The 14,843-nt window shown below is 55.3% G+C and overlaps 5 protein-coding genes across 5 annotated transcripts; 2 read left to right on the forward strand and 3 right to left on the reverse strand.

The window, feature by feature from the left end:
* Positions 1-78: 78 nt before the first annotated feature.
* GCG54_00010366 (uncharacterized protein) lies at positions 79-1,213 on the forward strand (the record flags this gene model as incomplete). The annotated part of the gene is made up of 3 exons (XM_045410291.1): positions 79-269; positions 324-982; positions 1,038-1,213. 3 exons carry the CDS (start codon positions 79-81, stop codon positions 1,211-1,213), a joined length of 1,026 nt encoding a protein of 341 aa, XP_045270189.1.
* Positions 1,214-2,005: 792 nt separating this feature from the next.
* On the reverse strand, positions 2,006-2,954 carry GCG54_00010367 (uncharacterized protein; the record flags this gene model as incomplete). The annotated part of the gene is made up of 2 exons (XM_045410292.1): positions 2,006-2,597; positions 2,704-2,954. 2 exons carry the CDS (start codon positions 2,952-2,954, stop codon positions 2,006-2,008), a joined length of 843 nt encoding a protein of 280 aa, XP_045270190.1.
* Positions 2,955-4,811: 1,857 nt separating this feature from the next.
* Positions 4,812-6,452, reverse strand: GCG54_00010368 (uncharacterized protein; the record flags this gene model as incomplete). Its single annotated transcript, XM_045410293.1, has 1 exon — positions 4,812-6,452. The coding sequence occupies one exon, from the start codon at positions 6,450-6,452 to the stop codon at positions 4,812-4,814; it is 1,641 nt and encodes a 546-aa protein (XP_045270191.1).
* Positions 6,453-7,288: 836 nt separating this feature from the next.
* Positions 7,289-8,315, forward strand: GCG54_00010369 (uncharacterized protein; the record flags this gene model as incomplete). Its single annotated transcript, XM_045410294.1, has 2 exons — positions 7,289-7,665; positions 7,769-8,315. The coding sequence occupies 2 exons, from the start codon at positions 7,289-7,291 to the stop codon at positions 8,313-8,315; spliced, it is 924 nt and encodes a 307-aa protein (XP_045270192.1).
* Positions 8,316-8,634: 319 nt separating this feature from the next.
* GCG54_00010370 (Leptomycin B resistance protein pmd1) lies at positions 8,635-13,029 on the reverse strand (the record flags this gene model as incomplete). The annotated part of the gene is made up of 3 exons (XM_045410295.1): positions 8,635-11,678; positions 11,772-12,699; positions 12,940-13,029. The coding sequence occupies 3 exons, from the start codon at positions 13,027-13,029 to the stop codon at positions 8,635-8,637; spliced, it is 4,062 nt and encodes a 1,353-aa protein (XP_045270193.1).
* Between the last annotated feature and the right edge of the window lie 1,814 nt (positions 13,030-14,843).

Here is a 14,843-nt window from a genome sequence, read left to right on the forward strand (position 1 = left end):
CACCTCCCCTGTCGGTCTACTGCTGCCTCCTTTAACTGTCTCACGCCTCTCCGACCAGAACCAATCACGTAAATCGGCATGGGCTCTACACTCAACCTCCCCGACTATGACGATCTGCCACCAGTCGAGGGTATGCCAAAGGGTTGCGCGTGGGGAATCTTTGACAAAGACGGAGAGAAGGATGTCTATGGCACGCTGAACTTGCTCACACCAGAGGTCATCAAAGCAGCCGGGGCGGAGGTCCGAGACGGAGTGTCCATCTCTCTGAAGTAAGCATCCGCCTCATCTATCAACGATCCGCAGTCATTCTAACACCATTCTAGCTGGTCTTTGGATGGCTTATCGAAGTCCGAGATCCCAGGACGCAAGAAGCTCGTCCACAAAGTCCACACCCTCCGGTCCTCCAAGCTATGCGACGCAACTGGCTGGGACGACGAGCTGGAGTTCAACACCCAAAACAGCAGCCAGTGGGATAGTCTCGTCCACTGGCACCACCAGCCGACCGGCCTGGCCTACAATGGTTTCAATCCAACTCAAGAAGACATGTCCGCCAAATCCACGGCGGAGAACAAGATGCCCACCATTGACCACTGGCATACCCGAGGCGGCGTGGTTGGCCGCGGCGTTTTGATCGACTACGTCTCGTATGCAGAGGAGAAGGGGATCCCGTATCACCCCTTTGGCGGCAACCGCATCACAGTCCAGGACATCGAAGCAGTGGCCGCGCATTACGGTGTCGAGTTCAAACATGGGGATATCTTCCTCATCAGGCTCGGCTCCACAGAATTCATTGACGGCATCAAACCGGAGGACATGGGTGGCGCGTCGAAGATTACAGCCATGTCTGGTGTCCACGGCTGCGAAGAGACAGCCCGGTGGTTCTGGAATAAGCATTTCTCTGCCGCCGTTGCGGACTCGAATTCGTTCGAGGCTTTCCCGCCTGTGCATCCTGACGGCAGTGTTGCTGGGATTTCGGATCTGGGTAAGTTCTGCTTTTTTATGCTGTTTGAGCGAAAGTTACTGATACAATTGACAAGTTTTGCACTACTACTTCCTGAGTTTCTTCGGTATGCCTATCGGCGAGTTGTGGGATCTGAGCCGTCTTGCGGCGCACTGTAAGAAGACTGGAAGGTATTCCTTCATGCTCACATCTGCACCTCTGAACGCACCATGCTTAGTTGGCTCTCCGCCAAATGCCATCGCCATTTTCTGAGGTCTTGGGGAGTTCAGCAGCTGTTCAAGTAGCGTTGCATGCATATCACCTAGTACAGATAATCATTTTTTATCATATATAACTTCATTTTCAGTAAGCAGCCATGTTGACGCGTAGAAATAACCAGCATTTAGTCTTGATTCAACACTCATTATGGTGACGTTGATTCGATATTACGGGCTTTGGCTGTCCATGCTACCGGTTAGTTGATTTGTATTGTGGTGAGTTCTTGGATGACAAGCGCTCTGGGTACCAAAGGCGGAGAAAAATGTGTATAAAACTTGCATTCACAGACGGTGCTTTCTTCAAAGGTATTAGTCGAGACTTTCGTGGAGGATAGGCTAAATTTGAGGATGAAATCTCATAACTCTTCAGTAAGTTGCGGTCATAACCCAATGGCTTCGCGACGGATCCATGTATGACTGAACTCGGTTCAGCTCTGTCGGTATGGATTATAAGCTTTGCAGTGCCGAGGCTCAGTTTTGTGGGGTCTTTCTCGTCAGATAGCCTGATCATAACACTTCGTCGCTATCAGGAGAGTGATTAAACTAAATAGCTCACTGCAGTAGTGGAGATCGAGATATCGTCTGCCAATGCCATAGACTTCCAGTAGACCATTGGACAGGCGGGTATGGGGTACTGGCCTACTGCATACTCAGGAAGATCGACATTTTTCTTTTAGCAAAAGTCAGATCTAATAGTTGAGCAAATGTCGGAGGAAACTGAGGTTATCTTTTATCATGTGTACATGTACTGTAATCCACTCGCAATTGATATTCTATGGGCGCCGTTTCATAATAGCTTTTCTCTCATCCAAATATTGAGCCCAACTTTACTGCCTTTCTGGACGGGCAAGCCAGCGTGCAGGGTGTCTTCGTGAAGCGAGCCGTCATCATGCAGGTTCTTCCAGAACACGGCACTTCCTGCTCGTGGTCGGAACGTGAGTGTCCTCGCCTGACAGTCAACTATCTCGCACCACCTCTTGTCCTCTGAGTCCCAGTCAATGGCAATGCGAGGGAACTGCGTGCCGCAGTGAGCCCCACAACTGTCATCGAGAAAGGCGAATATGGTTGTCAATCTCTCGAAACGACCTGTGGTGTTCTTCGCGTCCACCTCTGCTCTTTCTTGTTCTGAATGATGGCGAGTTGAGAGAACGTCGTAGTGTGGAACGTACTCGCCACCCTCGAGATACCGGGTAGCTTGTATCTGCTCAAACTGGTCTTCCGAAACGAATCCTTGGAAACGTGCCGAGCGCGATATCACGGAGTGTACGACGGTATCTCCTCGTGGTAACATGGCTGTCGAGCTTCGACGACCAGATGCTAGTCTATCATGCTGTCCGGTCTCGGCGTCAATTACAGTTGAAGGTTGGTAGCGCTCTTGCCTGCATTAAGACTCCGTGTCAGCAACAGCTAGAGGGTGTGCGTGGTAGTACAGGACAGCACAGAGTCCTCGATGGTGTTAATTGGGCAGTGGATAAAGTCACTCACGCAAGACCCAGAAGGTGTTGAACCTCACCTGGCGTCAAGAAGTTCTCAATATGGATAATCAGGGGGTCATAAGACACGATGGTGGTGAACAGATGTGTTGATTGTAAGCTGGGCTTCGTTTGTTGAAACAGGATAGAGATCGCGATAGATGTAATTATAATGATAGATGATGTGACTGTCAACCAGCTACCTTTTGACGAAACCCCTTCGACTGTGTTCGTCAACTTGGGTCTGGTTGTTGCAGAAGCCATGGTGACTCTTCAGTAGGTACTGCCGCCGACAAGCCGGGGGACATTGCTGTTTGATGTTCTTTATCAGCCTCTGGGACCAGCAATTAAGCCAACAGTTCAAAGTAGCTAGACTACATACTTATGTTATCTACTTTGCCGACTGTCGACTTGATTTAGTTCTGGTTGGAATCATTACGGATGGACGTCGCGCACGATTCAGTCAATTGACCCGTCGCTCGGTCTCGGACTTCAATTGAGTGCGAGAGCCACGTATCCACCAGGCCACGAATTGAGCCATGGGCTCGTTCAAAACCTGAAAATAACAAAGCATAAACGGCTACATTTGAGTTTGGGATTTCGGCAACTTCTGAGAGCATCGATTACTATTCGAGAAACTATCCCATCGGCTGCCGCGCAACCCTGCAGAGACTTACCCACAGGAGCCTACATTTCTCCAATCTCAGAGTTGAACATATATGTACGTTCAATGTTATTGTCTAAAGCGTGTAGCCTTTCTGAATGCATCTGCTCTACTCTGCATATTGTTTTCCGGTATCTCGTTGCTGCCGATGGGATACTCTCCGGTTTCTATCCAATAAAGCTCGAGGCGTTCCTTTTCTTTCGCTCTAACTACTGTATCCCAAAACCATAGATGGAAACTGATCTGCGGCTGCGGCTAAATCGGATGTCACATAACAACAGACATGACGTCAAGACGTTGTGGGTATTACTATGTCTACACGCAGGGCCGCATGGAACCTACATGTAGACAGACGGTCTGTCCCATACGCCAAGGACCACCCATGTTATATACAATCTGTACCGCAGATTTGCGAACGCGAGAGACAAAGGAGGCGCAATCATACAAAGTGCGTCGTAGGAGGCCGGTGCTTCTGTATCTCGGCATGCCCGGACAGTTCCGGACTTTGACGGACTATAGTTCTTCGATCTGTACCGGTAAATCGACAACCCCATGCTCCGCTCTCTTCAAACTCAACTAGGTGATCGGCAACTGTGATAGAAAGCTTGATCGTCTTAGACTGAACGGAGAGGTTCGGTTGAAAGCGAGCCGCGGCCTAGGTAGAAAAGTATTTAAGCTGAGAGCAATTTCCCCCTTAGACTGAGGAATTTTATCCTATCAACCCAATCAACCCAAGCAACACAGTAACCATGCAAATCAAGACAATCGCTATCTTTTTCTTTGCTACGCTCGCCGCCGCGGTGCCGAACAAGGCCGTAAGTGAACTTCATCAGCCAAGCATAGCTCGTACTAACCAATAACTAGGCCGCGGACGGAGTTGAAGCTAGAGAGGCTTCTTCTGGTCCTTCTCCTGGAGGAAGCTGCCCTGGAGTAAGTACCAGCCATTTACAGGCCGTATATGCCTTTTCAGCCCTAACTTATGGTGTAGGACCCGAACTGCGGCCCTTAAGCGGCTTATACTACCCGACGGAACGCAACCCGGCGGCGAGAAACATTCCACTTGTTGTACTTCCTCCCCACGGGGTAACCGCAGATGGGGCGACCCAGATCAAAGGACTAAACAACGGGGGTGCCTGGTACTTTTTGTGGTTCTTCATGTACACAGAAAGCTGCCAATAAGATACATTGCCGGGAAGTACTGGTTCTGCATATCAGTGTTTCTGTGAAGTTTTCAGTGTTTAAAGAGCCTCGTCAGCCTTGCAGTAACGATTTGTCGACAACTCGATCGACTGGCTTGGGATTTCAAATGTTGTTGAAGGTGAGGGGAGAATGACCGTCAACCGGCATTCCCAGACTTCGCGGCAACAATACGTCGTAGTGTTACTAGTGGACATCCAACAGGCCTGTCACGAAACCGAGTCTTCCAAGCGGTCCTCCAAGATAACTTTGCAAACTAATTAGTCTAGTTCTTCGTCAACCCTCCACACTTCAAACCCGCCGGCAAAGGGTGGCTGCAGTCCACTCCAATACCCCGTACCGAACAGGAGATAGTTCTGCACAACAGCGACGCCGCCCTTGAAGAAGTCAGCCAACTGATCCTCCCTCACAACTTCCCCCGTCGACTTGTCCAAAGGCACGAGGGATCCGGACCCTTGAGGAAACCCGTTTTCACCCGTCTTGCCCGTTGAGCCGGTGACCACTACATCATTGACCACAGTCGGAGTGATCATGCTGGCCGTATCGTTAGGCGATGGCGTCTGCCACATAATCTTGCCATCTAGAAGAGCTGCTGCGCCAAAAGCGGCATTCTGAATAGTCTGACCGTTGACGAGGGCGTATGGCGTGCGAGCATTGTTGATGGCGGTGAAATAGACCGCAACGTCGTCCGCAGCAACGCCCCAGCTCAGACCGCCCTCGAGACCCGCGGGACTTGCCTTGGTCAGCCAGAGGACCTCTCCTGACTCGGCATCTATGCCATAAAGGTTGCCATTCTTTTGCCCGATGACGATCAAGTCTTTGCCGCCAGGTGTCTTGGCGCCATCTCCGGGGACCAGGGTCGGCCCCATGCCGAAGTCCGAGTCGAGGCCCACTACTGGCGGACACTCGGCGCCGCGCGGGTTGAGCACACATGCCAAGTTCCAAACATCAAGAACACCGAGCTGGCGTGCCCATTTGATGTTGCCGGTTTTCAGGTCAATAGCGAGGACGGACTCTTGGTAGATGTCAGGTGGTAAACATGGATCGGGGAAAGTGGTGCCGTTTTGATTGGAGGCGAGCTGGCATGCGGCAATCTCGTCAGGGACGGAATGCGTATTCCCGGTGGCAATGTAGACAGACCCGCGGGATGTATCAACAACCGGGCTAGATCCCCAGACAGAGGCGCCGGAGAACGGGTTGCCTGTCAGGTTCTGAGGTTGCGTCATCATCATGGTCTTCCATTGTAGTCTCAGATTGCCGTCCTCGAGAGCAACCGAGTTCATGCTGCCCACGTGGTCGCAACAATTGTAGTTGGTGAGCGAAGCACTGATCACTTCGAACGATGAGGCTCCGACAAGTAATTGGCCTGCATACCAAGTCGGAGACTGTGTGATCATAGCGACTGGATGGTTATCAACCTGTAGATGGCTCACGAGAGAACCTGTCTCTTTGTCGATGGCTAGCACAAGAGCATGGGCGAGGGTTCCGATGAAGAGGTGATCGCCATCAGTTACAGGCGAGCTGCGGGATACGGGGTTGACGCCCGACGCTCGTTGGACATCAGTTAGAGGCGCGAAGTCAAAAATATTCTGGGTAATGTTGGCCGTCCACTGCACATGACATGATTTGTAGTCCAAGGCGACCAGAAGACCGGTCCATGTCGGATAGTAAGCGACCCCATCGACAACGAGCGGTGAGGCGCTGACGCCGGCGGGTTCGTATCTCTGCTCGCATGTCTTGACAAGCAAGCCGACGTTCTCCTGAGCAATGACAGCGTCCGGCCCTGCCATCCGTCGATTGTGGATGCTCCCGCCCCAGCCGACCCAGACACCGAGGAGCATCGGCGTCGCGGCGTGAGCTGTGGCCAAAAGCGCGGCGATGCGGAAGAGTACGGCAAGCATCTCGGATAACCTTACGCGGTAAGGAGATAAAGTCACCTCGGGAACAGCTAGAGATTGTTGTGGCGCGTGGTGTAGACGATTTGATTGCTGGTTGAATGACAGTTGCCCCAAATTGACATGACAACATGAAAGAAGTAAAATGAGTGTTATGAGTTGCGCAACATGCAAGAATCTGAGCGACGACAATGTAATCGGGCTGCATCATGTCGACGATATCCGACAATTCCCCCAACTGCCCGCCAAGCTCTCGGCACGGCAGGTTACATGGCATGTAGGCGCCGGGATGCTAATCGTCAGTCGCAAGTTTGCCCGAGCCGGCCCTTCTGAGAGGGGTCAGATGAAGAGGAAAAACACATTTTTGCTCCTTTTTTACATGAAGGGTATTTGCAATATGAAATTGCCTGCGCGCAGGACCAGCGTCTTCGCGGAGGTTTATCGGCTCGTGATTTTGTTTTAGGAGATCGGAAATGGAAAGGACCATTTCCAACGGCGTCCCCGGTTAGCCCTGGAAGCGCTACCATAAAAAGCAAAGAAAGCAAACGGCTATAGTTCAAGACCCCCAATGAGCCAACGCCTGCCCAAACGTGGCTGAGGTTACGTGCTAGGCAAACAATGTTGAAAGACAATCAAAAGCTGCTAAACGGAGAAAGCCTAAAAACCGCACGCGATCTAATCAATTTAGTTGACGCGTCGGCGCGCGTTACCCCTGCCCCTGAATCGAGCACCCACTCGTTGCGCACCCAGAGCAGGAGGAATTTAATCTGACGGATCTCCCATCAGTCCTCCTTGTGCCTCTATATCGTACAATAATTCGTAAAACAAAAAAACTTGCAACTATGCCGCCCGTCCGCACGAAGAAATCCACACCATCGAAGCTCGGGGGACCCCTGTCGGCTTTTGGCTTCGTCAAGATCGACAAGGAAGAGGCCCTGGCCCGCGCGGCGAAGGTTGTACCGAAGAACCCAGACCCAGCGGCGACTTCGTCGTCGCCATCATCAGAAGACGAAGATGTGGACGATCCAGCTCTGCGGACGAAGCCGCGAGGTGGCTCGTTCCAGCGACCGCCAAAAAGCTTCACTCAAAAGGGCGAGAAGGTTGCCATGTTCCACGGCGATAGCGGAGGAAACCCGTACATCTTTCAATGCGACCTTGAAGCCCAGGCGGGCACAGCTACGAGGGAGCTAATGTTTGGGTTTGGATATGAATTCACAAAGTACGATTCTCCCCTCTGACACCAACCTTGCACATCGTGACCTGTGCCTTCACTCTAAACTCCATACATGCACCCAAACAAAGCCTCGCTAACTCAAAGCCAGAGGACACATCGACACCCTCGTCACCATGTTCCCCAACCTCTGCCAGAAACTCTGGAGCATCGAGCTCGTCTTCATGGACCCTTACAGAGAGCCGTATGACGGCTACGTGGACGTCGACGACGCCGACCTCATCAGGCTCGCAAAGGCCTGCCCAGCGCTGCGCGCCTTCAAGCTCCCCTACGCCTCAAAAACGGGAGACGCTGCGTTTGCCGCCTTTTGTCGGCATTGCCCGAGCCTCACACGTCTCGAGATCTTCACCACCAACTGTCTCAGGGCGACGGGCGCCTGGTTCGACGAGGTGCGCGAGAACCCTTCGTGGGCGCCGAAGCTCAAGAGGGTGACAATCACCAAGGGGGAGGACGAGAGGATCGACATGGACGCCTTGCTAGCGATGAGTAAAGCTAGAAGCAATCTGTTAATCACGTTTGTGAGGGGTGAAGAAGACAGAGGATTCCGAGGCCGCTATGAGTTGATGGCTTTTATGGACGAGAAGTATAGAGGGGGAAAGAAGGTCAAGTGTCAACCTTGCCATCAAGAGGTACTTTAGACGCTTAATATGGTTTAGATTCTTAATGTCGTTGCTGGTAGATGCGAGAACACTTCAATCACTCAAGACAAGCCCTTCAAATTTCATTTCAAAATCAGATTTCTATATGCCGCTGAAACTATCGAAACAAGAACAATGCTGTTGAGGTATTATGAGTTATACAAAAAATGCAATTTTGTTCAGAACCACCCATTTTCCTTCCGGGTGTCCCATGCAGATGTCCCATGCAATGTGTGATGTTGCTTTTGCTTTTCTCTCCCCCCTCCAAATTAAGAATCGAAACTCTCAACAGTCATTTCTCTCAACCCGTGCTGCTGCTCTACTGCAACATCTGCTGCATCGCGTTGATTCTGTAGCTCTCCCTCCTGTCCATCAGCTCCTGGTGCTTTCCGCTGTCCACGATCTGGCCGCCCTCCACGAGGAAGATCACGTCGGCCTTCTGCACGGTGTGCAGACGGTGCGTAATAGCCAGCACCGTCGTGCCCCGCGACGCGCGCTCGAGACCCTCCTGGAGAGCCGCCTCGGACGCGGCGTCGAGCGCACTGGTGGACTCGTCGAGCAGGAGAAGACGCGGCTTGCGGACGAGCGCGCGCGCGATGGCGAGGCGCTGCCTCTGACCACCGGACAGACGGGACGCGGAGGGTCCGCACTCGGTGTCGTAGCCGTCGGGCAGGGCCATGATGACGTCGTGGATGTTGGCGAGCTTGCAGGCCTCCTCGATCTCCTCCTGCGTGGCGTCGGTGTCGGGCGCGGAGCCCAGGTTGACGTTGAAGCGGACGCTGCCGTCGAAGAGGGTCGGGTCCTGCGGGACGATGGCGACGGTGTCGCGGAAGGAGGTGGGCAGGTTGGCGATATCGTGGCCGTCGATGAGGACGCTGCCGGCGGTCGGGAAGTAGAGGCGCTGGACGAGGTTCATGATGGTGGACTTGCCGGCGCCGGAGGGGCCGACGAGGCCGCAGAAGGTGCCGGGCTGGAGGGTGAGGGAGACGTTGTCGAGGATATTGACATCCGGGCGCGAGGGGTAGGAGAAGGAGACGTTCTTGAAGGTGACCTTGACTCCACCGGCGTTGGGGCGCGGGAGCTTGGCCTTGGACTCGCCGGTGGCCTCGGGGTCGGCCTGGATGTTGGGGTCGCCGATGAGCTGCTTGGGCTGGGATCCGGTCTTGGAGAGGTCGTCGTTCTTGCCGAGGTTGATGACGTTCATGATGCGGGAGATGGCGCTGCGGGCACGGGAGAACTCGGGGGCGAGGGCGAACATGGTACCCCAGAGCTGGGCGCTGATGAGCATGGCGACGAGGATGATGAGGAACTGGGTCTGGGTGTATTCGCCCTTCATGATGAGCTGGGATCCCCACCAGTTGGCGAGCGCGTTGACGAAGGTGCCAGTGACGTTGGAGATGGCCAGGAAGATGTTAGTGGTGGCGGAGGCGCGGACCATCTGCTTCTGGGGCGGGAGGAGAAGGCGGTTGTAGGAGTTCATGACCTCCTTCTCGAGGGAAAGAGCGGCGACGGTCTTGATGGACTGGACGGCCTCGGTAGCAACGGAGGTAGCGGTCGAGAAGGCGGCGGAGTGGCGCTCCTCGTAGCGGGCCAGCATGCGCAGCTGCATGAAGCCGGAGCCGAGGAGGATGGGGATCGTGACCAGGCAGACAATGGCAATCTTCCAGGCGATGATGTGGGACAGGATGACGGCAACGAGAACGTTCACGCAGATGGCGAAGACTGTACCGATGGTCGAGCCGGAGAAGCCACCGATGGCGGCGCTGTCCTTGGTGATGATGGTGAGGAGACCAGAGGGGCTGCGGCCTTCAGACTGGTGCCATTGAACGTCCTGGTCCATGAGAGAGCGGAAGGACAGGACTCGGACGGAGTAGAGGAGCTTCTCGGCAACGACACCGAAGCAGGACCAGGCGAAGAAGTTGGCAAAGAACTCGATGCAGGCAAGGCCGAAGAGGAGACCGGAGAAGAAGCGGCCCATGGACAGGATGCGCTCGTAGGTGCTGGCACAGGGGTTGAGGGCACCGACGGTGAAACCGAAGATGAGACCAGATCCGGTGAAGGTGCATCCGACGATCGTGGCGGCAATCATGGCGACGATCAACCAGGCGTACGAGGGCTTGACAAGGTGGGCAAGGCCCTTGATGACGGCGCTGTAGGGCTTAGGCTCGCCGACGCCGGGGTCGTCCTCCTTCTTCTCCTCCTCACCCTCGCTGCTGCTCTTCTCCTTCTTGAGGGCGGCCTTCTCGGTGGGCTCGTCGGCGTCGTCGACCTTCTCGTTGATGACGTGGTCGGTCTTGAGGGTGGAGGCGTCCAGGGAGTCACCAGAAACGGAACCGGCGCTGGGGGCGCGGTCAGTCGTACCAAGGGTCTGGAGTCTAGCCATGCGCGCGAAGGCGCCGTCCTCGCGGGCCATGAGCTCGGTGTAGCTGCCCTGCTCGACGATCTCGCCGGCTTCCATGACGACGATGTTGTCCGCGTTGCGGATGGTGGAGAGACGGTGGGCGATGGAGACGATGGTGCGGTTCTCGGTGGCCGCCTGCTCGACGGCGCGCTGGATGCGCTTCTCACTGGCAGAGTCAAGGGCAGAGGTGGCCTCGTCGAGGACGAGGATCTTGGGGTCACGGATCAAGGCACGGGCGAGGGCGATGCGCTGGCGTTGGCCACCAGAGACGAGAGAACCGCTGGGGCCGGCCATGGTGCCGTAGCCGTCGTCGAGGCGGTTGATGAAGGTAGCGGCATCGGCCTGCTCTGCGGCCTGGCGGACCAGTTGCACAATCTCGCGGACCTCGGGTCCGTAGCCGTCGATGGAAGTGAGCGCATCCTTGCCCTTGGAGGCGATCTCGGCGAGCTGGTGGCTGTTCAGGAAGGGCTTGAGGTGCTGATGCGCCTCCTGGGGCGAGTTGATGAGACCGAGGGCGATGTTCTCCAGGATAGAGCGGTCGAGAAGCGAAGGCTCCTGCTGGACGAAGCTGATGAAGCTGCGGAGGCTGCGGACGTTGAGCTCGCGGATGTCGGTGCCGTTGAGGAGGATCGCGCCCTCGTTGGGGTCCTGGAGACGGGCGATGAGCGCCGCAATGGTGGACTTTCCGCTGCCGGAGAGGCCGACGACGGCCGTGTACTTGCCGGCGGGGAAGTCGAGGTTGACGTTGCGGAGGACGGGCTGGCCGGGGCGCGAGGGGTACTCGAAGGTGACGTTCTGCAGGGTGATGCCCTTGGGGTCGTTCAGGGGGAGGATCTTGCCTTCGTCCGAGGTGCCGTCGATCTCCGAGGGAGCCTCAATGTCCTCCATCAGACGCTTGTACGCGGCTGCGGCTCCGCCGAGGACGGGGAGGATAGGGGCGATGGAGCCAAGCATAATGCAGGCTGGAAACGAGATGAGCAATTAGCACGATGCCCACACACACAGAGAGAAATGGTGCTGCAGTTCACACGGCATGTTTTGGGGAAATAACTTACCATCAACGAGAAGATAGACAACGGCGTAGATCTCACCAACGGTGGCACCGTTGCCGCGACCAGCCACGGAGTCAGCGATTTTGATGGAACCCTGCCAGAAAGCAAGGGCGTTGCCGGCGTAGGCGATGAAGTAGAGAAGACCGGCCTGCACGGCGGCGACGGAGGCCTTCTTGATACCGGCCTTGCGGGCGTCAATCATGTGGTCGGCGAACTTGGCCTCGAGACGCGGGCCGGCGCCGAAAGCCTGGACAACGGACACGTGCGAGAGCGCCTCGGACGCGATCGAGGACGCGGAGGCCGCGGCCTGGGTCATGATCCCAGAGTACTTTGTGATGTAGCTGCCTCCGAGGAAGGACGACAGCAGGAAAGCCGGGAACATGGACACCAACATGCCGGCGAGCTTGGGCTGCTTCGTGAAGGCGATGACAAAGACGGTGACGAAGAAGCTCAGCGACGCCAGGATGATGCCGACCTTCTCGGAGGTGCCGGACTGGATGGCGGTGATGTCGCCGTGCAGCCTGCTCGAGACCTCACCGGCGGCGGCGCGCTTGTCGAAGAAGGACGGAGGCTGCTTGAGCAGCGAAGACACGTACTTTGTGCGCATGCGCTGGGCGAGGCGCTGGCTGATGATGCTCCAGGTGAGAATGTAGCTGTAGATGAGGATGAGGGCGGCGCAGCCGACGGCGACGGTCTTGATGACCTTGTCGTTGATGGCGGACTCGTAGGCGAAGGCGTCGACGCCGTCCTCGGCGGCACAGGTGGCGGAGTTCATGTTGTCGACGAGCTGGCCGAAAAGGACGCCCATGAGGGGAAACGGCACGCCCGCCGCGATGGCGGTGAGGGAGGCGAAGATGACGAGGAAGACGTCGAGCCATGTCGGGTCGGCGGCGAAGAGCAGGCGGAAGTAGACGAATATTTGCTTGTGCCACTGCGCATTGATTTGTTAGTCACGTATGAGTGGATGGGAATGAGGGCTGTTGTGTTTGAGTTCTGGAGTTGGAGCTGCGTCATGAGACATGATACTGCGGCGATGATGCCGCCCGATAAGATCTTTTTTGGTGTTGAGGGATTGCGGCACGGGCCGACCACAGCACGCATTCAGAAGCTCCATTGCATGCAGCTCAACTCAAAACAGCGACAACAACATCAGCGGTTGGGAAAGACTAACCGGCATCTCTGCCTCCGTCAGCTTCTTGGGCTCCTCGACCGAGGGAGCGGTCTGCTCGGGGGGCGGCTCCTGCTTCTCAGCTACCGCCATGTTGGGTCGGTCTGTCTGTAGGATTCCTTATCAGATCAGATCTTATCCTCTCTTGCTGGGGGGTCCGTCGGACGATTCCAGCACCAGGGCAGCGGCAAAGAGGGAGGGGGAGGGGAGGGAAAGAAGAGAGAGGAAAAGAGTGAAAGTGGTTGGAAAGAGTGAAGAAGGCAACCTTGAAAAGGTTCGGAATGGCAAGATGAGCCGGCGTCTCTCTTTTTCCCTCTTGGCACTTTTTGCGCCTTCGTTCCCTTTCCTCGCGTGGAGAAAAAAATCAACCGGCTTGACAAGGGCACATGCGAACGAGGGACTGGGTGCTCAAGGCGATGTGGTGGCCGATTCCGGTGCTTAGCCTGCTGCGGGTATGGGTGCCAAAAGGAGAAGCGTACATATGGGCACGCCGGTCTTTTTGCTGTGCGCCTCTCTCCTCTCTTCTACTATGTACTGTCTGTTTTTTTCTTTCTGGGAGGTGGCATTGGGGCACCACTACCAGAAGCACGACGATCAGGGTGTCTTTTTGGTGTCCCTTTTTTTCTTACTGCGTACCCTTCTCCGCTGCAGAGGTGGAAGAATTTTGCAATGGAGCACTTGGGAATGGGCCGGACAAGGGGGGCTTTGGCCAGTCATGAGCGAGCATGTGGTGAAGGGTGTGATCAGATAAGATGATCTGATTGATTAGATATGACGCTAGCAAATGTCGCTAGCCCGTTTAATTTGGCGTTGGTGGGCTTTCTATGCGGAACCCATGCCTCGGCGTTGCGCAGCCATGTTCCCTTGACAATGCGTAAACCCTGGTCCGCGTGCTGCTCCATGAACGCGAGGGTGGATGTGGGATGCCGAGGACGAGAAGAACTGTTGGCTTGCTTGTCGAGTTGTCTTTGGTCAGGAGAGGCTCGGATCGGAGCGGCCCCCCTCCCCCTCTGTTGATGTTCTTCCCTCGGTTGGGATCTGATAGCAAAGATAGCAAACTAAAAAGTGACGGTCGCGCGGAGCTAGGAGAACACGCTCACAGGGATCGGCTTGTGGCTGGCCTACCCCATTGTTTACGTACGGACAACGCAAGCCCTCTTCTGTCATGACTACAAGAATCGATCTGCCCCCCTCCACAACTGATCACTCCCCCCGTTGCCCCCTCGCTAATTCCAACTTCCTAAACCGGGCTCGGTAGGGAAGGGGATGAGATGGGTTGCACAAGAGCTAAGGCCCGTCTGGACTGGAGCTTATGTTGCACTGCCGGCTCCTTCACCAGTCTCACCAAGATGCCGCAAAGATGCACAATTTCTTCTCACAGTGATCCGGAGAGTGGCGAGAGGTTTGGATACCGGCCCCGATTGTTCATGATTTGAATTTCAATTACTCGGGTCGCCACACTGTTGCATCCGATGGGGGGTAGCTAGCGCCCGGGGGACCACAAACCGAAAAGCGATTCCCGCACAAAATTCAACGGCTGCGGCGGATTGATCCGCGCTTTTTGAGAGAGACATAAGCCAAGCCACGACTCACTGCAAACAGGGAGCGGGAAATGACAGGGATCGTGCTTTTCCCAGCTGGCATTGCATCCCGTCCGGTCTCCGGAGCCGGGGGCCAGCTTAGCTTCCAAGCTTCCAAGCTTCGCATCATTCTCGAAGCAATTTCGCACTTTCTTCTGCAGCTGTTCTCAAAGAGCCCACACAGTTTCGGCTCTTGATGACCGACCGGCTCGATCGCCGAACAAAAGGGCTGAAGGCCACGTTCGCAATCCGAGTGGTGGGACCGCATCTTACTAAATATGGCGTCAATCCTGGCGGAGCGTAACCTGTCAAACGGTACAGCCGAAA

Source organism: Colletotrichum gloeosporioides (assembly GCF_011800055.1).
Source record: "Colletotrichum gloeosporioides strain Lc1 chromosome Unknown consensus_8, whole genome shotgun sequence".
Taxonomy (NCBI): domain Eukaryota; kingdom Fungi; phylum Ascomycota; class Sordariomycetes; order Glomerellales; family Glomerellaceae; genus Colletotrichum; species Colletotrichum gloeosporioides.